This window comes from Neolamprologus multifasciatus, chromosome 19 (genome assembly GCF_963576455.1).
Source record: "Neolamprologus multifasciatus chromosome 19, fNeoMul1.2, whole genome shotgun sequence".
Taxonomy (NCBI): Eukaryota; Metazoa; Chordata; class Actinopteri; order Cichliformes; family Cichlidae; genus Neolamprologus; species Neolamprologus multifasciatus.
Window position 1 is genome coordinate 12,574,616 of NC_140457.1, and position 21,342 is coordinate 12,595,957.

General features: G+C 39.6%; 1 long non-coding RNA gene and 1 gene segment (V, D, J or C); one reads left to right on the top strand and one right to left on the bottom strand.

Moving 5' to 3' along the window:
• Positions 1–283: 283 nt before the first annotated feature.
• LOC146496115 (Ig kappa chain C region, B allele-like) lies at positions 284–19,736 on the bottom strand. The segment is given in 2 exon segments: positions 284–813; positions 18,051–19,736. Coding segments are annotated over 2 exon segments (450 nt in total).
• LOC146496116 (uncharacterized) lies at positions 9,254–12,391 on the top strand. The gene is made up of 4 exons (XR_014871072.1): positions 9,254–10,039; positions 10,414–10,566; positions 10,938–11,027; positions 11,622–12,391. It is a non-coding gene; the product is annotated as an uncharacterized LOC146496116 (long non-coding RNA).
• Positions 19,737–21,342: the final 1,606 nt, after the last annotated feature.

The following is a 21,342-nucleotide window of genomic DNA, read 5'->3' on the forward strand; positions in this document are numbered from 1 at the left end:
TAAGCTGCTGGTTGTGACTGAAACTTTCTTAAAAATGTTGTAATGCAACATAAAACATTCAGAGAAATTGGATATTTCTAATTGTCTGGATCTCTTGGTAGTTTTAATTTAAACTGAAGAATTAATTTGCTGAATCAAACTCAATTTTTTATTTTTTTAGTAAGAGTAAGATTTGGAGATACATGAATTAATTTTTCATGTGATAGGCAAAAAGGTTCATTTATAGTACCGTACGCTCCAATTATAGAGCAACTATGTTTAAAAATAAAATAAAAATACTTAATAATATGGATCACTGCAAGCTTTATTTGGAAAAATATGAATTGGCAGTTATTAGGCACACTCACATCCAGATTTTACACATGTCACTATCTAAGTTGTCGTTATCAAATGATTTCTTCTACAAACTTTCAAACTCATATTGATCAGAGCAGCAGGCATGTATCTCCTGCTCCCCCACACTAAGCTCCTGTCCTAGACTTCAGCAGCCCCTCTAGCCCTCACACCGGTTCTTGCGGAAGGACTTGGCCTGTCGGTGGTCATGATGGTTCACCCTGCAGGAGAACACCTCTGCGTTCATCCAGTTCTCTTGGCTCAGCATCAGGGTGCTGCTGCTGCTGTAGCGACTACTCTTCTCTTCTTCTAAGCTGTTCAGGACCCCCTCTGTCACCTCTGTGCCATCTACTTCCCATCTCACTTCAGCTCCCTGAGGAGAGTAGCCGGTCAGCAGGCAGGCCAGTGTGACTGGGCCTCCAGAGAGCTTCTCAGAGGACGGTTGGAGCAGAGAGACTGAGGGTCTGACCATGGGGCCAGCTGGAGGGACGATCACAGACACACAAGGAGTACATTAACCTCTACTGTAGGACAGATAGCTGACACGAGACAGTTATGATACATGACAGAGATTAACAGGCCTGTGGATTAACTGTATGATGATATTGTGATAAAACAGAACACAGAAACTGAGAAATTGGAGGATATTAGGCTTTGACAAAGTATAACGAATTAGTGAATGTGCTGCTTTATTTGTTTTCTTGATGATAAAACTGAAATGTGTACAGGAAATGTTAAAGTTTGTCATCTGTTTGTTTCACTTCCTTTTCATCACATCAGACTAACAAACTGTAAAGTCAACCGTTAAAGTGCATCTGTATGAAAACTAATTCATTCAGTCAACAGCATAAAATGTTATATCCAACATGGTGTCAAACATTTCAGTGAAATTCCTCATATCATATTTTCAGTAACAGATGAGCATTACACAGTTATGGTACATGACAGTTTATCAGCACTGTGGATTAACTGTGTGCATGACACTGTGATCAGACTGAGGAGAGGAGGTCAGAAATAGAAGAACATAACACTTAAAATAAACTTACATTAATCAAAAGATCTTTTATACAAGAATGTTTTTATCCTGCTAACTGTTTGTATAAATAAATAAAATCAAAGATTCATTTTGCTATATTTTCAGTCTCAGATTTTGTGAAAAAATATTTATTCACAGATAAGTGGAAAAAACCTTATTTAAAACAGATTAAATCATTACATTATTTCAAATTTCTCTACAATATAAATATTATATATAAACATGATATACTGTATACTTATATGATAATACTGTATCATACATTTAAACTCTTCTGATAGTTTTCTGAAGTTTTCAAAATCAGCCTCTATCACCAAAACCAATCACATCATGTAAAACACCCAGAATAAAATCTTAAAATACATTCTGATGACATATTCAAAATAGTGATAGTATAATATTTTGTAGTATAATGAGGAGATTTAGATACTTAGAGTGAATAATGAGTTTGGTTCCTCCACCAAAAGTCATCCACAGTGATACAAACTCATTAAGTGGCTGTACAAAAACCTCCCACACTCTGATCAAGCATCTAACCCTTGAAAATTATCTTTTTTACCCAGTAAACTTCAGTTTACAAGACAAAAGCATTTGCTATAAAATACATGTAACTATACACACACACACACACACACACACACACACACACACACACACACACACACACACATATATATATATCTATAGATATAGATATATATATAGATATAGATATAGATATATATGTATATATATATGTATATATTAAACAATTTAAGATGATTTTTAACATTTTTCTTCTGCTGGTTGATCCAAGAAACTAAAATATATACTTACCATTTTAAACCAGATGTTAAAAAAACTGCTCTCATCTTTCCTGAACTATTTAGCTGTATTATGTTAGAATCATAATTCTATCATAATAATTCATTTTGATATCAAAAGTATTCCTTCTCACGTTGTTTTGTGGATGGTGAGAGCAGAGAAATCATTTCCATAGAGAGGAGGCTTTGCATCATCAGCTGATCCTCCAGAGAACTGAGAAGGTTTATAGTCCTGTGAGTTCAACACTGCAGGACTCACATCTGTCAGTCAACACAGCAGAAAGCACAAGCACCATGACTCTCATCACCATCCTCATCTGGACGCTGACCTGCTGCTGTTTTACAGGTTCATTCACTCAGCAACATTTCAAACATAATGTGCTGCTTTTTCTCTCATTGATTTCTGCTGATAAATGAATGATTTGTTTTTGTCTGCAGGATGCAGCGGTCAGGTGACTGTGACTCAACCTCCAGTAGTGACATTTACTCCTGGATCCACTGAGACTCTGACCTGTAGGACCAGCCAAGCTGTTTACAGAGATTCTGATGGTGATTTTATATTCTGGTATCAACAGAAATCTGGACAGGCTCCAAAGCTCCTAATAAAATATGCAACAACGCTTCAGTCAGGAACACCAACTCGATTTAGTGGCAGTGGAAGCAGCTCTGACTTCTCTATAACCATCAGTGGAGTTCAGGCTGAAGATGCAGCAGTTTACTACTGTCAGAGTTTGCATGAAATAAACAGTGCTGGTGTGTTCACACAGTGATTTGTAGTCGTACAAAAACCTCCCTCAGTCAGACTGCAGAGACACTGAGCTGTTACAGCAGGAACTGACTGCAGCTGCTGAAGAGGAAGAAACTCTGACACAGACCACTGAACACAGTAACTTCACCAAGCACTAAATACTCATCTACACTTCTTCGGGGGAATTTTTTTTTTTTTTTTTTTTTTTTTTTTTTCGCCTGTCCCATTTGGTTCTTTAGCCGTCAGAATTGTTGTCTGAAGACCAACAAGGATACCCAATGGATTTATTTTGCCAAATGGATCATCATGGCATTGCCGTATTGGTCCATTTGATCGACCTTTGTTTTTATTATTTATTTTATTTTCAGTTGTTACAGACGGGACAGACATGAGTGAGGGATAGGAAAGGGAGAAAGAAAGAGGAAGGAAAAGAAAAACAGAAGGGGAGAGGGACAGTGAGAAAGGGGGGAAGAAAAAATATCTCCGGGATCACCTGTTGAGAGAAAAAGAATAGAAAACAAGCAAAAAAAAAAACAAAACAATGCAACATACTATACACAACACCATCGCATTAATCTAGCTAAGTGTAAACAGCAGTAAATACTAAATATTGAATGTTGTTGTGCAGCACGCAGGACAGACAGCGCACAATGTGCTTTGAAGTAGCAGCCAAGAAAGGTGTGATTTAAGTCTACGAATAGTGAACACCCATGTGCACACCTGTGTGGATCGGCGCGCTTGTATTCAAATGGTTTCCCCATGTAATGGTCTGCTAGAGGATGTAGAGAGCCATAGCCCCGTCCCCCAGGGCATGAAGCAGGCATGGAGGAGATCCAGGCCCCAGACATCCAGAGGCCCCAGAGTGCAAGAGCCCAAGGAGGACCACCGGAGGGGCATCCGTGCCACCTTCATGGGAAGGGCTGAGGATCCCCAGATGAGGGGTCACCCAGTAGCCACCGGGCAGAAGCTAGAGGGGGCTGCACCGGCGTGCCCGCCGGCTCTGCCGGCAGCCAGCTGTGCCAGAGTGAACCGAGCCGCAGGCACAGAGGCTGGAGGCCCGAGGGCCCCCCGCGCCCCGGAAGAGGCCTGACCGAGCAGCAGGCGCCAGGCCCCGCCAAGTAGTCACCGGGAGTGAGCTGGTACATACCTGAGCGCCCAGCCCCGGACACCAAGAACCACCAACGCACCGACCCCTGAGGGCATCAGTTACCGGCAGGGAGTGTGGTGAGGGGAGATAGGCCTCCACACTTTGGAGGGCCTTGGAGTTCCCAGAGAGGTGAAGTCTAAGACCCGACCTGACATATAGACACAGACAAACAGGCACACACAGACACAGACATGCATTCCCACCCTCATGCACACATATACAAACACTCAGCACTCACCCAACGCAGGAATAAACGTAAATGGACATGTACACACAATCACACTCCCCAAACATACTCTATACCCCGGGTCCAGGTATCCTCACCCCCAGAGATGGAAACGGCACCCAGACCCAAGAGATGTTACCCTTCCCTCCGGGGTGGAGGCAAGCAGACCGCCCCAGGCTCCGCAGCAGCAGGGAGGCCAATCGGACAGCCAGCATCTCTTCCCAGCCCCCCCGCCCCGATGGCTAGCAGAGAACAGGGGTGTGTTAAGACCCCATACCTCCCTCCTCCCGCTCAAGTGTAGTGTTGCTGCGTGTTGCTCTAAAGTGTATTTAAAACAAGGGAGAGCATGGTGCTGCTGCCAGAGAGCAGCAGGTGTTAGCACGGCCCCTCCCGAGAACCCTCAATGTCTACATGGATTTAAAATTGAGAGGTGGGCACCGGCGCCAGAGGCAGGTTTGAATACACAGACCGTCTACTGGACGCCGTTAACGTGCCCACCCTCAAGGCCCTATATATATATATATATGTGTGTGTTATGAGAGTGTAAGTAATGTGGATGTCTAAGTTGTGAGATAAAATTGAGGCACAGGTGGCCAGAAGAGGACAGAGGGGGGGGGGAATGTCTCCCCTGCACCCTGGTGACACACCCGCACCCCAAAGCCCTACCTGTGTGGGTGGGTGTGGTGGAGCGTGAAGAGGGAGGCAGCCGGGGATGGGGAGGAAAAGAAGGGAGGGGAGGGTGTCCCTCCCTAGGGCCAGCTCCCCCGCTGACCCCAATATGCACCCCCGTCCTCTGGTATCCACCAAGGCAAGGGAGCCCAGGCCCATCCAGACCGGGGCCTACGGCAGCAACACCGCCAAGCCCCACAGGACCCGGGGCAGCCCACTCTACCCCACCGCAGAGGAAACTGTACCCACCCCAACATTCAATCATCTCCCAGACTACACAAGACACAGACACCCAGGTTAAGTTTATTCTCCACCTCTCCTATGTCTCTCCCCCACCTGCAGAGTGGACTCCTGCAAAGATGGAACAACCTCCCTGCCAGTTCAAGAGCCCCCCGGTTAGGCCGATGCACAAGAGGCCCCCTGCGCCAGGGCTGAGCCCCCGTGCACCCACCCGCCCACAACCTCGGCGACACACCGACGAGGACCGAAGCCCCCAAGGCCCAGCCAGAGCCCCAGCACGGAGGCGAAGCACCCCCGAACCCCAAACCCCCACGCCCGCCCCGGATCCACTCAGGGGCAGCCAGGCCACCAGGCCAGTAACCTACGTCCGCCAGCACAGACCATCCTCCAGCCCCGCTGCACGCGGCCACGAGGAGAACAACCTCTGAGAGCGACCAGAGCCACTAACCAGGTTATGAACACAACCCCCGGGTTAAGCCCTCCAGGGATAACGTCTCTAGGGGTCCTCCAGGTGCCCTAAGCCCATCCCAACCTCCACATCAACCACAATAGCCAAGGCGGGACCAAACCACGACCCCCCACCCCCGCTAGGTGATGGAGCCGATCAAAGGAGCCCAGAGGGATTGATCTAATGTGGTGGCAGAGGCTATATCGAGACTAATGTGATCTATTAGATAGTTTCTGTATTGGCTAGAATTAAGATTATTTTATTTTTCCAGTTCATGAGGACCGTTTTCTTGGCGATGCATAGGGCAATAAAAACCATGTGGACTGTATTAATTTCTGTAGTGACATCATCCAAATTTCCCAACAAGCATACTAAAGGGGAGGTTGGAATTTTACATTTCAGACACTTTGATAAGTCCTCACATATCTCGTGCCAAAACTTCTGCACTGGTGGACAGAACCAAAGAGCGTGGATGTAACTGTCTGGTGTATTGCCTTGACAGTGTGAGCAGTTGTTGGCGGATGTAAAGCCCATCTTAAACATTCGATGACCTGTATAGTGCACTCTATGCAGTATTTTGTATTGTATTAATTGCAGATTGGGATTTTTAATAAATTTAAAGGTTTTTAAGCAAATCTGAGACCAGACGTTTTGGTCTAAGCTGACTGATAAATCTGCTTCCCACTTTGCAATAGGAAGGGATATTGATTCATCTATTTTAGAAAGTGTTCTGTATATTTTAGATAATAGTTTGGGGGATTTAAGAGTAAGAAATTGAACCACACTTGGTGGTGTTTGTAATTCAACTTGACTGAGGTTAAATTTCTTTTTTACTATGGATTTAATTTGTTGATATTCTAAAAATCTTTTCTTGTTGATCCCATATTGTGTAACTAGTCTGTCAAATGGAATAAATTCTGTTCCCTCTAATATATGTTCTAAGTATTTAATTCCTTTACAACTCCATTCTGGGAAATTAATCATATTTTTGTTTTGTAATATGTCAGGGTTATTCCAGATAGGTGTACGTTTGCATGGGATTAATGAAGACTCCGTTATTTTTAGAAACTCCCACCATGCTGACAGAGAAAAGCTGATGTTGATGCTTTTAAAGCATTCATGTCTTTTGATGTTTGAGCTAATAAATGGTAGGTCTGAAATCTCTAGATCATTGCATAGTGCCTGTTCAACATCTAGCCAGGGCTCATCTAAGAGGGTACATTTTAACCATTCTGAGATGAACTGAAGCCTGTTGGCTAAGAAGTATTGGTGAAAATTAGGCAGATCTAGTCCTCCTCTATCCTTGGTTCCGGGGGAATTTTTTAAATATTTATTATTTATCTATTTTTAAACATCTGGTTCCACCAATTCACAGTTTTCTTGTTTCTTTTTTACATTCCCCTAATAGTCACATTACATCCAGATTTTATTGTTTGTTTTTGTATTTTTTAAGCTTTATATTTCCAATATCATCCCATGAAGATCATTAAAGCTTGAACGAAGCTTTTACTTGTTGTTGTCAACACTTTTTAGCAGTGTTTTCTCTCACACAAAGTTTTCTTTAAAACTCATAGTCATGCCCTGGGCTGGAGCCTCTCTGATCTTTGCATTACTACAGATCTACTTTCAACCAATTCTCTTGGCTAAGCCTTGGAGTGCTGCTGTATCAGTAGTTCTGTCAGTACAAAACCTAAAGTACCAAATGGAAAGCTGTGGTTATCGCAATAAGCTCATGTTGACTATCGTGGGTGTCAGTCTGTCATATGTAAGGAATCATGATCTCGTCATCAGATTACGATGATATTAGACTTAATAACCTTTCCTGGCAGTGGACATCAGGTTTCTTTTTTTGGGTTACGTCATGTGGATAAAACATGTGCATGTGACAAAACGAAAAAATAAGTTTAATAGATCATAACAAGTTTAGGTAATATGTTTTGCCAGCACACCAAAGCCATGTTCCTGTTTGGGTTTTTTTCCCTAAAACAACTTGATTGATTATCAGCAGATGAAAACACTGTAATGTCACTTTTTTCATTTACTGTGACTGCATTTGCAGCCATCATACACAGAGACAGACATTATTTACTTGCTATGCAAAAGGACTGTAAGAAGTTCTGTATATACACCAATCAGGCATATCATTATAACCAATGACAGGGAAAGTGAATAACACTGATTATTTCTCCTTATCTTATCTCACAGTTTGTTGTGTGTGTGGCTGCATAGCCAAAGACCAGTCAGGGTGCCCACCACTAAAAGCGCCAACAATGGGCATCCGAATGTGGTCTGATTAATCACATGTTCTTTTAAATAACATGTGTGTGCATTGCTTAACTGAAGAACACCAGGCACCAGGATGCACTATAGGAGGAAGTGTGATCTGTTTGGGAAACCTTGGGTCCTGGCATCCATGTGGATTCTACTTTGGCACTTACCACCTACCCTAAGCATTGTTGCAGACTTTTTGTAGAAATGTTATTCCCTATTTGCTGTGGCCTCTTTCAGCAGGATAATGTGTTCTCCTGCAAAGTAAAAATGGTTCAGAAATGGTTTGAGGAGCACAACAATGAGTTTGCAGTGTTGACTTTGTCTCCAAATCCCACAGATTTCAATCCCATCAAAACATGTGTGAGATGTGCTGCACAAACAATTCTGATCCGTGGATGCCCCACCTTACAGGAATTGAATGATACAGCAGGACACTTTCAGAGATCTAATGGAGTCCATGTTTCAACTGTTCAGGGCTGTTTTAGCAGCAAAAATGAGACCAACAAATAGCAGGTAGGTTTTTTGCCTGATTGATGTAGTCCTGCTGAAGACAATTCCAGGTCTGTATTAAAGGGCAGGAAGAATAAGTCTGAGTTACAGCAGGATGATTATGTTAGTTTAAATGAATCAACACCTCCAAGAATCCTCGAAGGCGGCGGTGTGGCAGCAATTTCTCACACCAGCTTATTAACCAACCACAGGCCAAGACTGAGTTTTAATTCATTTCAAAGCCTGATGCTTAAACATGTTCACCTGGGCTGGAAAACCCCCCAAAAACAGTCTTATTTGTTCACATCTATCATCCACCTGGGCCTTACACAGAGTTTCTGTCTGATTTCTCAGACTTTTTATCTGATTTAGTTCTCAGCTAAGATAAAATAATTATTGTGGGTGATTTTAACATCCATGTAGATGCTAAAAATGACAGCCTCAACAAGGCATTTAATCTGTCATTAGACTCAATTGGCTTCTCTCAAAATGTAAAAGAACCCACCCACCACTTTAATCACACTCTAGATCTTGTTTTAACATATGGCATAGAAACTGAACATTTAACAGTGTTTCCTGAAAACCTTATGTTGTCTAATCCTGTTCTAAGTACAATAATTGATTACACAGCAGTGGAGAGTAGACTTCATCACAGTAGATGTTTTTCTGAAAGTGCTGTAACTAAATTTAAGAATATAATTCATTCACTGTTATCTTCTGTATACCAACATAGAGCAGAGCAGCTATCTGAACGCTGCTCCAACAGAGGTTGATCATCTTGTTAATAATTTTGCCTCCTCACTAAGTATGACTCTGGTTACTGTAGCTCATGTGAAAAAGAGATCCTCAAATCAAAAGTACACTGAAAAAAAGGCACTGGCCATCTCTTGGATTTATGTAAGCATCTTGCATGTATTTAACACAATTGCCTCATGTTTTAAAGATAAATGTAACCATATAGTGTAAAAACTACATGATATGCAGAAAGGGTGTATTAAATTGTTCATATCATGTTCAGGTGAAGTAAGTCAATAAGATAGCAACATTAAATCTCGTGAAACCACGCGTGATTTCATCTCGCGGGCTTTGGATCGTGGTTCAAAAAAGGCATCCATCTCAGTCAAGTCGAGCAGCCAACTCAACGTTTTTGGTATGTCTTGATTTTTGAATTAATATTTACCATATTTCAGCCAAATGTAGTTAAACGTCTAGAGTGTCGCCATGTAACATGCTAAAAAAGACCCGTTAGCTTATTTGCTGTTTTATCTGTTGTCAAAGAATTGGCGCTTTTTCATTTGAATTTGTCTTTGGCACAAGAGCCGTAATATCACATTAAACCTAATTATGAGGCACTCATAACATAATTTGGTTTTCTGTGTGAATAGATTTGCCAACTGACTCTTCAGTTACATTGTGTATTTACTGCACCGTGGTGTTAGTGAGATTTTGGACATTGAACAGCTTTAGCTAATATCATTAGCGGCATTATGCTAGCTTACATCCCTACCCCTCCTGCCCTCACCTGCTGTCCTTTTGTTTCTGTTTTTTTTTTGCTGCACATTGAGAGATGACCTCTATTCTGCATTTCACCAGGAGTCAGCTGATGGATTGTGGGTTCAAGGTGTTATGGTAAGAAAGTATATTCTATTTTCGCTTAAGGTTTCTGTAACTTAATTATAATAGGTTTTGTATAATTATTAGGTGCATGCATACACCAATAGACCACCCTATTAATACAACTGAGAAATCCAAAATCTGCCATAGGTTTAACTTGTACCTGTATGTATTGTCAGAAAGGTGATTACTGGACTCACATTAATGCACACTTGAACTAAAATGAGGTTGTAACTTGTGGGTTGTTGGGTTGCAAATCAGAAACAAACATCTTTGGATTTTTTTAATCCCATAAGATCTGGAAACACAGTTTTTATTCAACAAAACATTACTGATTAACCAAGCACAGTGCCTGCTGTTATTTCAAAAATAATTTTATGTCATTTCAGATAAAATGCAGCATTCCAGTGCATCCCAAACATGCCTTTACAGTCAAGGTTTCTGACGGAGCTGAGTTTCTCTCTGACAGTCTGCTGAAAGTGTTTGCAAAGTGATCGGGGGAACAGGGCACAAAGCTAAAGGATGTAGCTGCCATGATGACAGTAAGAACTTTAAAATTCTTTAACTACAAAGTGTATATGTATTGCATTAGGACAGTAAAAGAATTTTATGCTGCATCCATTGAAACAGTCAACTATTACCTGTGAGTACTGATTCCACTGAAAGGATGCCATAATTTTCATCATGCATTTACTTGCCCACTGAGAAAAATTTATCTTTTTTAAAAAATATATGTTCTGGAAACTATATATCCATAAAGTTGATGTCAAACAGGAATTTTTGATATTGCTTTGTAGATGCTGGTGTTGCATGTTGACTGGTTTAAAAAGTCAAGAGTTTTTGTCTGGGATCATTTTCTTCTGTGCTACTGAAAAGTTCACAAATCTCTGTTTTCTTTGTTATAATACTTTAGGATGACATTAATGCTCAAAGGGAGTCCCTCATCAAAGTGCTCCGCATCTGTGTGAAAGACAATTGCAACATCTTGGTGCAGGAGTTCATGGTAAGTGTTTTATGAGTAGATTGTGGCTTTGCAACATTTAAAAATGCATTTAGTTATCCACTTGATCCTCATTGGACTGGTTAGGACCAGTAGTTCTCTTTAATAATTTGAAGTTCACATGAGGCCTGGTAGTGAACTCGGCCGCCGGCCCTTGAGGCCCCACCCCCACCCCTGTATTAGGGGTCACATCAGTGTGAAAAAACTTTAAATTTGTCATTCTAGTGAACAAAGGAAAATCCCACCAATATTTACATTAGCTTTTGTTTGAAAAAAAAAAAAAAGACCAACTTGCTAACCAAATTGTGGGGCTGAAAGTCTAAATTCTAACATCTTCTGAGTGACATAACCTGGATTTCTGATGGGCCGGTGTCTTTCTAACAAAAACTAATGTAAAGCATTTGAAATTCTTATGTTTTTCACTCTCTCTTAGAAACTCTGTTAGACCATGAATGGCAGCATTGCAGGCCACTCTTTGGCTATAGCTATTTACTATGTTGCTTTCATTGGTTTAAATTACTCTGACATTAGAACTGGTAGATTCGAAAGAGATGAGTTTAAAAAGGAATCTTAAAAAAATGTTTTGTGTTTAACCAGGACTTGACTGAGGCCACTGCACAGATTGATAAAACCACAATGAACATCTGTCTCCAGAGGATACGCCAGGCAATGACTTTTCTGATGTTGGCATCATCATCGAGGGTATATTAGTTCTTCAAGATCTGGATAACGTGACCTTTGCAGTAGCCATGCTGTTTGGACCTTTTTTATTCCTTCAATATGAGTTACCCATCACAGCTCTGCTACACTTTTGAGGTGATTCAAAGGGTGGTAATGGAGTTGGATGCAACTCAGCTCTCAAGAAAAGCTCACAACTAAGACAAAACTGCTCCTGCAAGGAAAGCTCACTGTTATGCATGCAAGGTGATCAGCTCTAGGTGAGAGGACATTTAAATCTCACACTTGTTCTGCTGCATTTTTGAAGCTCAATTCCAGGAACAGATCGCAGGGTTCATTTTTATATACTCTGCAACTGCCATGAGGATGAGCTGTTTTTTTTGTTGTTGTTTGTTTTTCCTTTTGCTCTGTACAAGTTCTCTGTTTGTCTGTTTGGCAGCATTTTTAAATTTCTCTTTGTATTTTTTCTTTCTTTTACTAGTGAAGAGATGTAGCGTGAACAGTTATACAGTCTAAATATCCATATGGGTCGTGTGAAATGGTATTTTCAGTTGAAGTAAAGAACGTTGAATATTTCTAAGTGTGCTGTTTTGAACCAGGATGTCACAGTATGATCAGTGCTGTAATTTTTGACAGTCACTGTATCAATGTTATTTTTCAGTCTCTTGAATAAAGTTTTTGACCTGCAAGTGCTAATTTCTTTAGTTATTGGGGTAAAATGGGTAATGTTAATAGGAAGGTGTTTGCCAAATCAGTAACCTAATTTAATGTTAATGAAAACTAACATTACCTCAAATTGTTTAGTTATAATTGTTGTTTAACAGAATCTTGACATCAGAGGCCTTAAATAGAATGTTTGGTATTGTCCTGTAACATTTTTAAAAGAGTCTAATTTCTTTGCTGTGATTGATTCCAGAGAACACGGAAGAACTGACATTATTTAACTGTTGATTTATATAGATTCAGTGGAGGAGTAATGTCAGTTTAATTCTTTACCTACTGTCAATGCAGTGAAATTAGACATTTTGTTTTTAAAGGTTACTGGTGGATGCCAGCAACCATCTTGGAAAAGAACAATACAATCTGTTATAAGGCCTCCATTTGAAAATTGTGCATTTGATACTAGAATATAATAGCAAAATGTAATTTGAAGATAACATGTAGTATTTAAGTGACCAAGTAGTATTGGGTAAAAGTTATTGAATGGTGTTGGGATAAAGTGAAAAAATTGTGAAGGATTAAAATATTCCATGAGCTCAAATTACTTCATCAAAACATGTTTAAGTCACATTTTATCAACACAAATTGCACAGGTTTATTGAACATGAATAAATTGTGTTAATTTAACTCAATTGTTTAAGTTGCTGCCAAAGCAAAACATCTGTGTGCAACAAATGTCCACCATTGAATTAAGTAAATCCAACAACATATTTTTTTCAGTGTACTTGACTCTGTGGTATAACTCTCAAACACGCACCTTAAAGCAGATGACTTATAAGCTGGAGACAAAATGGCGTAAAACAAAGTTAGAAGATCATCTTTTAGCTTTAGTTTTCTGCATTATAAGAAAGCCCTCTGTAAAGCTAGAACATCTTTCTACTCATCACTGATGAAAGAAAATAAGAACAACCCAAGGTTTCTCTTCAGCACTGTAGCCATGCTGACAAAAAGTCAGAGCGCTGTTGACTCAACCGTTCCTTTAATGTTAACTAGAAATGACTTCATGAACTTCTTCACAAATAAAATTTGAACCATTAGAGAAAAAAAATACTCATAATTGTCTCACAGATGTAACATTATCTACAGCAACTTTCAGTGCCATTGATATTCATTTAGAGTCATTTTCTCCAGTTGGTATTTCTGAGTTAACTTCAGTACCTTCTTCCTCAAACCATCAACATGTCTTTTAGACCCCATTCCTACAAGACTGCGCAAAGAAGTCCTGCCATTAAATAATTCTTCAATCTTAAACATGATCAACGTGTCTCTAGTAATCGGCTATGTACCACAGGCCTTCAAGCTGGCAGTAGTTAAACACTTACTTAAAAAGCCATCTCTTGACCCAGCAGTCTTTGCCAGTTAGTCTTAGCTTTCTTTCATCTTAAAAAATTCTTGAATGAGTAGTTGTCAAACAGCTAACAGATCATCTGCAGAGGAATGGCTTATTTGAAGAGTTTCAGTCATGTTTCAGAGCTCATCACAACACAGAAACAGAATCTTCTTATAGCCTCCAGTGTTGGGGAGTAATGGAATACATGTACCGGCGACGAAGAACAGAGGTAACCACACACTAAATATACACATAAAAGTAACAAGAAACACAGAGGAGGGAGACACAGCTGAACCTAATTAAACAAGACAACAGTGAAGCAAAACCCAAAACACTGAACACTGGACGTGGGTGTTTTAAAAGAGGTAAAAGAGGAAATACAAGACAGAAAGCCACAATTCCCAGAATAAAACTTAAAACAAAAACAGAAGACACTGGGTCGCATTGTAACTGCTGAAGCTCTACTCTCAGCAGTGGTCAGGGTCAAGTGATGTTACCAGTAACTCTCATTATAATGTTTGGCTTTCTGAGTCAGGGTGAGAGTTATTTTATTTGTTTTTTTTTTTTATTCTGTTTGTGCTGTTCATGTTTCTCTGATTTAACCTGATACATTTTCTGTTTTTTCCTTGAGATTCACATCATTTTAGTTCTCATTTCAAAGTAATATGCCAACAGTTTTCTAACTCTGTTAAGCCAAGCCTGTCAGGCACTGTGACCGTCAGCACCACAGGAAGTTGCTGGACTTAGTTAGTACCTTTAGAAACCTGGACAGCCTCCTAAACTCAAGAACTCCATCTTGACTCCAAGGCAGTAGATCTGGTTCTCAGTACACTTTATCCATCAGTGATCTTCAGGCAGTAGATGCTGGAGATTATTACTGTCTGGGTTGCCATGGTAGTGAAGTGTTTACACAATGATTCATGGCTGCATAAAAAATTCCTTCACTTTGGCTGAAGGCTGCAGGTGTAGAGTTTTCAATTGCAATGAGAATAACTAGTCCACTTAAACACAACACAAGTGTACCCCCCACCCCCAACCTACAGAATTCATTTCAGCCACAGTGAAAGCTTTACAAAGCTAAACGGGATAATAAGTGAACAATAAGTCAGCAATTTCCCATCAGCTCAAAAGTATTTTTCATTAAGGCCATTGCAACTTCAGTTTAATAAATAACCACTGATGAACACTGATCCTGCTGTTTGTTAGAAAAATTACAAACATCCCTGATCTTTTGTTACTGAAAAAATTGAAAAATATCTAAACAGTGTGAAGCTCTATAAGCATATCTATTGATTCTGATCCTGTAATAAACTACTGAGATGATGATCACTGATAAATGTGTTGACAGATTATTTCACTTTGCATCTAGCAACCGCTCCAAACCCCCTACCCCCTCCAGCTATCTCTCTTTCTCTCTCTCTCTCTCTCTCTCTCTCTCTCTCTCTCTCTCTCTCTCTCTCTCTCTCACACACACACACACACACACACACACAGTATTTGCTTGTAGGTTCTGTTTTGAATGCTTGCTGCGCTTCACTGATCCTAAACCAGTTTAAGAGGAACCAGCGAGAAACATCTGTGCAGAGTCTCTGACAGTGAGATTTTTCATAATGATGATGATGTTGCTGACTCCACTGCTGATCACAATCATGCTCAGACTTCAAGGTGATGAGTGATGTGGTTCTGTGTATTCTCTGTTATGTTGTAATTTACATCACACTGTCATTTTAACAAAGTAACATATTTTAATTTCCAGGATCAGATGCCAGTTCATCTGTGACTCAGTCTCCTGTGTTTAAAGCTGCTGCTTTGGGGCAGACGGTCTCTCTGAGCTGTACAGCCAGTCAAGGAGTTGATGATTATCTCAGCTGGTATCTACAGAAACCTGGACAGCCTCCCAAACTGCTGTTTTACAAAATCAGCAGCCGTGAATCTGATACTCCGAGTCATTTCAGCAGTAGTGGATCTGAGCCTGAGTTCACTCTGACAATCAATGGAGTTCAGGCTGCAGATGCAGGAGATTACTACTGTATGGGAGTGTATGAAGGCCCAGTGTTCACACAGTGATACAGAGTCGTACAAAAACCTCCCTCAGTTACTATTTGCAGTGTTGCAGCTGTGAGCTTCTGATACAGACTCTGACACGCATCACTGGTTCACGGAGTCCACTTTCAGAGGTGGAAACTAAAATATTTATTCATTCCTGATCACATCATTAAGAATATTTTAAATTAAGTAACACTGTTTAGAATTTGCACCATATTATCCTTATTTCACTACATTTTGCATTAATTCTAATTTGCTGTGCATAATAAGGTAATATGAAAATAATTTTGTTCATACAGTACATTTTAAATCACAAAGTTATAAGGTGCTTCACATTTTAAATAAAATCAACTTATAAGAAATACATGTTTATATCACAGCATACATAAATACATATTTAAAACTAATTGGTGACAACAAAGGTCAAAATTAAACAGCCACATGATCAGGATAACGAAAACAAGCAAAAATGCATTTGGTTAATTTTATTAATTTGATTAGTAAAATTTTAATATTAATTCTACAGTTTGCCAGAAGGCCACAAAGGGAGGCAAGAGAAGATCTGGTGTTCTTTGATGATACTTTGAGTCAGATTTTTGCAGTATTAATTCCTTGAGAAAACCAGACTGGATGGGCTTAGAGGTTCAAAATTCAAGTCTTAGTCAAAAAACTTGCACAGAAAATTCATCTAGTCATCAAAACGAAATATTGAACCCAGACCCTGTACACAGTTTTTAACTGAATTAAAAATTATCTACTTTGATTTGAACTTAACAATGATTGCATTCCATACATGAATATGTTGTTTTTGTTGTTTTTTCAGTTTCCTACCACAAGGTTGTAATCAGGTGTTAAAGTTGGATTTGGGAGGTGGGAAGTTCAGCTGTAGCAGGGCAGCAGCGACTTTACATTTTGCAATATATAAGACAATTTTACATTCATGATGAAAATTTTTCCAACTCCTCACAAGTATAAAGCTGGATTTTAGTTGGTATCTTTATCTTTTGTTTCAAAGGTCAACAGCAACCGCCGACTTTGCACACAAATAAGCTTTTAAAAGCTTCTCCCCAAGAACAAAACAAAAGTGATTTTTCTTAAGCTGTGATTTTATTTTGTGATTTTTACTTTTATTACACCATGGTTTTAAAGTCAACATGGATAATATTAGCTGATAAACTTAGCATGCACATCAATAGAGTACATCAACATTTGCAGAAATATTGCAAGAAAAGAAACATGTAGCTTCATCAAACTATAAAACACATCATATGCAAACAGGAAGTGTTGCTGAAGCTCTACTCTGAGCAGTGGTCAGGGTCCAGGGTTTGAGTGACGGGGCTCTGTCCACTCAGACTGGCCTCACAGCTCACTGAGCCCGCCTTCTTCCACTGGTCTGCAGAGAGGCTCAGGGTGCTGCTCCAGCTGTAGCGGCCGTCTGTCCCCAAGACCTCCAGGCTGGTTGAAACCCCTGAGGATGTGCTGGTGCCCCCCACCTTCCAGCCTAAATTCCAATTTGAGGGGAATCCCCCGGTGGCCAAACACAACACATTGGCACTACTCTGTTTGTCTTCATCTTTGGATGGAGGGAGGACAGAGAGGGTGGGCCTCACCACACCCACTGGAGGAGAAAAGGTTGAAGATAACCGAAAAAAGAGATACAAATGTTCAAATATAGGAATAAATATATTGTCAGTGATTATTGATCAAACCTTTATTTTTTCATGATGTTTTACAGTTAATAACTTGACCTTGTGATAATTATCTTATTTGAAACTGACAAAGCTCAAGCACTCATGAGAATACAGTTAAAACTTCACATCTGTTTCTTTCACTTCCTTTAAACTTCATTTAAAATTGATCAACCATGAACATAAAATTGATCTAAATATTACTTTATTTTTTCTAATATAAGTCAACAAAACATAATTCAATATTTGTTTTTATTTTATAATTCATGAGTAAAAATACATTTTAAATCAAAGTCAGCTAAAACGTCACTATCACAGATTTTATTATTGTAACCGGATAATATTTAAAGTGAAATGAACCCAAAAAACCATCAAAATGTATTTTCTGTAAGTTCAGTTCCTTAAAAGACCGAATGAATATCGATTTAAGAAAAGTTTCTTCCAAAATGTTGCCATGACATTAATAATAATCACTGAATTTAATCAAAGGTCTGTTTAATAGATTTGATTTAAATGCTTAATAAATACTACATTTTTCAAAAGTTACAAATTTCTGGTACTTACAGTCAACGATGAGTTTGGTTCCTCCACCAAAAGTGTACCACAGTGATACAAACTGATTAAGTGGCCGTACAAAAACCTTCTGCACTCTGAACAAACCACTGAAAATGAACCTTTTTTTCATGTAAAACATCACAGTACACCTTATTAAACGCAGAAGATGATTTGACTAAAGTGACTTAAAATTATCTAATGAATTTAAATCATAATTGTCATTACTGTATTTTTAGTATTATGAACTGAACGACAAAACGTAATTTTCACATTACACATATTAATTTTTTAAAACACACAAAACACTGTTTAAAACAGCAACCAGAAATGCCTCAAAAAATCATGAATTTTGAAACTATGACAATATACTTAAGAACGCTATACAGGTATATTGTATTTATGATACCAAAATCAAAAATAAGCATACAGACCAGAGTGCCATTTTAATCCAGGTGTTAAAAATACATAAATATGTTTCCAAATATGTTTTTCTCTATGGCATAAAATTATTAATGGTATTAATTCAATCAATTTTTCTTCTGACTTTGTGCCCACATTGCCCTCAGTGTGTTGAGAGCAGAGAAATCATTTCCATAGAGAGGAGGCTTTGCATCATCAGCTGATCCTCCAGAGAACTGAGAAGGTTTATAGTCCTGTGAGTTCAACACTGCAGGACTCACATCTGTCAGTCAACACAGCAGAAAGCACAACCACCATGACTCTCATCACCATCCTCATCTGGACGCTGACCTGCTGCTGTTTTACAGGTTCATTCACTCAGCAACATTTCAAACATGATGTGCTGCTTTTTCTCTCATTGATTTCTGCTGATAAATGAATGATTTGTTTTTGTCTGCAGGATGCAGCGGTCAGGTGACTGTGACTCAACCTCCAGTAGTGACATTTACTCCTGGAAACACTGTGACTCTGACCTGCAGGACCAACCGAGCTGTTTACAGATGGTCTGATGGTGATGAGGGTATGGCCTGGTATCAACAGAAGTCTGGACAGGCTCCAAAGCTCCTAATAAGATATGCAAAAAAGCTTCAGTCAGGAACACCATCTCGATTTAGTGGCAGTGGAAGCAGCTCTGACTTCTCTATGACCATCAGTGGAGTTCAGGCTGAAGATGCAGCAGTTTACTACTGTCAGAGTTTGCATGAAATAAACAGTGCTCGGGTGTTCACACAGTGATTTGTAGTCGTACAAAAACCTCCCTCAGTCAGACTGCAGAGACACTGAGCTGTTACAGCAGGAACTGACTGCAGCTGTTGAAGAGGAAGAAACTGTGACACAGACCACTGAACACAGTAACTTCACCAAGCACTAAATACTCATCTACACTTCTTTTGGGGAATTTTGAAATATTCACTCACTGTTATCATCTTCAATGCCCTGTACCAACATAGAGCAGAGCAGCTACCTGAACGCTGCTCCAACAGAGGTCGATCATCTTGTTAATAATTTTGCCTCCTCACTAAGTATGACTCTGGTTACTGTAGCTCATGTGAAAAAGAGATCCTCAAATCAAAAGTACTTGACTCTGTGGTATAACTCTCAAACACGCACCTTAAAGCAGATGACTTATAAGCTGGAGACAAAACGGCGTATAACAAAGTTAGAAGATCATCATTTAGCTTTAGTTTGCTGCATTACAAGAAAGCCCTCTGTAAAGCTAGAACTTCTTTCTATTCATCACTGATTAAAGAAAATAAGAACAACCCAAGGTTTCTCTTCAGCACTGTAGCCATGCTGACAAAAAGTCCGAGCTCTTTTGACTCAACCGTTCCTTTAATGTTAACTAGAAATGACTTCATGAACTTCTTCACAAATAAAATTTGAACCATTAGAGAAAAAAAATACTCATAATCGTCTCACAGATGTAACATTATCTACAACTACTTTCAGTACCATTGATATTCATTTTGAGTCTTTTTCTGCAATTGGTCTTCAGTAACTGCTCCCTGAAACCATCAACATGTCTTTTAGACCCCATTCCTACAAGACTGCGCAAAGAAGTCCTTGAACAATCTTGAATATGATCAACATGTCTCTAATAATCGTCTATGTACCACAGGCGTTCAAGCTGGCAGTAGTTAAACACTTACTTAAAAAGCCTTCTCTTGACCCAGCCGCCTTTGCTAATTAGTCTTAGCTTTCTTTCATCTCAAAAATTCTTGAAAGAGTAGTTGTCAAACAGCTAACAGATCATCTGCAGAGGAATGGCTTATTTGAAGAGTGACAGTCATGTTTCAGAGCTCATCACAACACAGAAACAGAATCTTCTTATAGCCTCCAGTGTTGGGGAGTAATGGAATACATGTACCGGCGTCACGTATTTAATACAAAATATGAATAAATGTATTTTGTTACAGTTACCATTTAAATAGGTGTCCCTGGGGAAGATGAACAGGATGACCAACAGGCATGATACACAGAACGATACGCAGCCGCTCCGACGAAGAACAGAGGTAACCATACAATAAATATACACACAAGGTAACAAGAAAATGGCACACAGGAGGGAGACACAGCTGAACCTAATTAGACAAGACAACAGTGAAGCTAAACCCAAAACACTGAACACTGGATGTGGGTGTTTTAAAAGAGGTAAAAGAGGAAATACAAGACAGAAAGCCACAATTCCCAGAATAAAACTTAAAACAAAAACAGAAGACACTGGGTCGCATTGTAACTGCTGAAGCTCTATTCTCAGCAGTGGTCAGGGTCAAGTGATGTTACCAGTAACTCTCATTATAATGTTTGGCTTTCTGAGTCAGGGTGAGAGTTTTTTTTATTTATTTATTTATTTTTTAATTCTGTTTGTGCTGTTCATGTTTCTCTGACTTAACTTGATACATTTTCTGTTTTTTCCTTGAGATTCACATCATTTTAGTTCTCATTTCAAAGTAATTTGCCAACAGTTTTCTAACTCTGTTAAGCCAAGCCTGTCAGGGACTGTGACCATCAGCACCAGAGGGAGTTGCTGGACTTAGTACCTTTAGAAACCTGGACAGCCTCCCAAACTCAAGAACTCCATCTTGACTCCAAGGCAGTAGATCTGGTTCTCAGTACACTTTATCCATCAGTGATCTTCAGGCAGTAGATGCTGGAGATTATTACTGTCTGGGTTACCATGGTAGTAAAGTGTTTACACAATGATTCATGGCTGCATAAAAAATTCCTTCACTTTGGCTGAAGGCTGCAGGTGTAGAGTTTTCAACTGCAATGAGAATAACTAGTCCACTTAAACACAACACAAGTGTACCCCCCACCCCCAACCTACAGAATTCATTTCAGC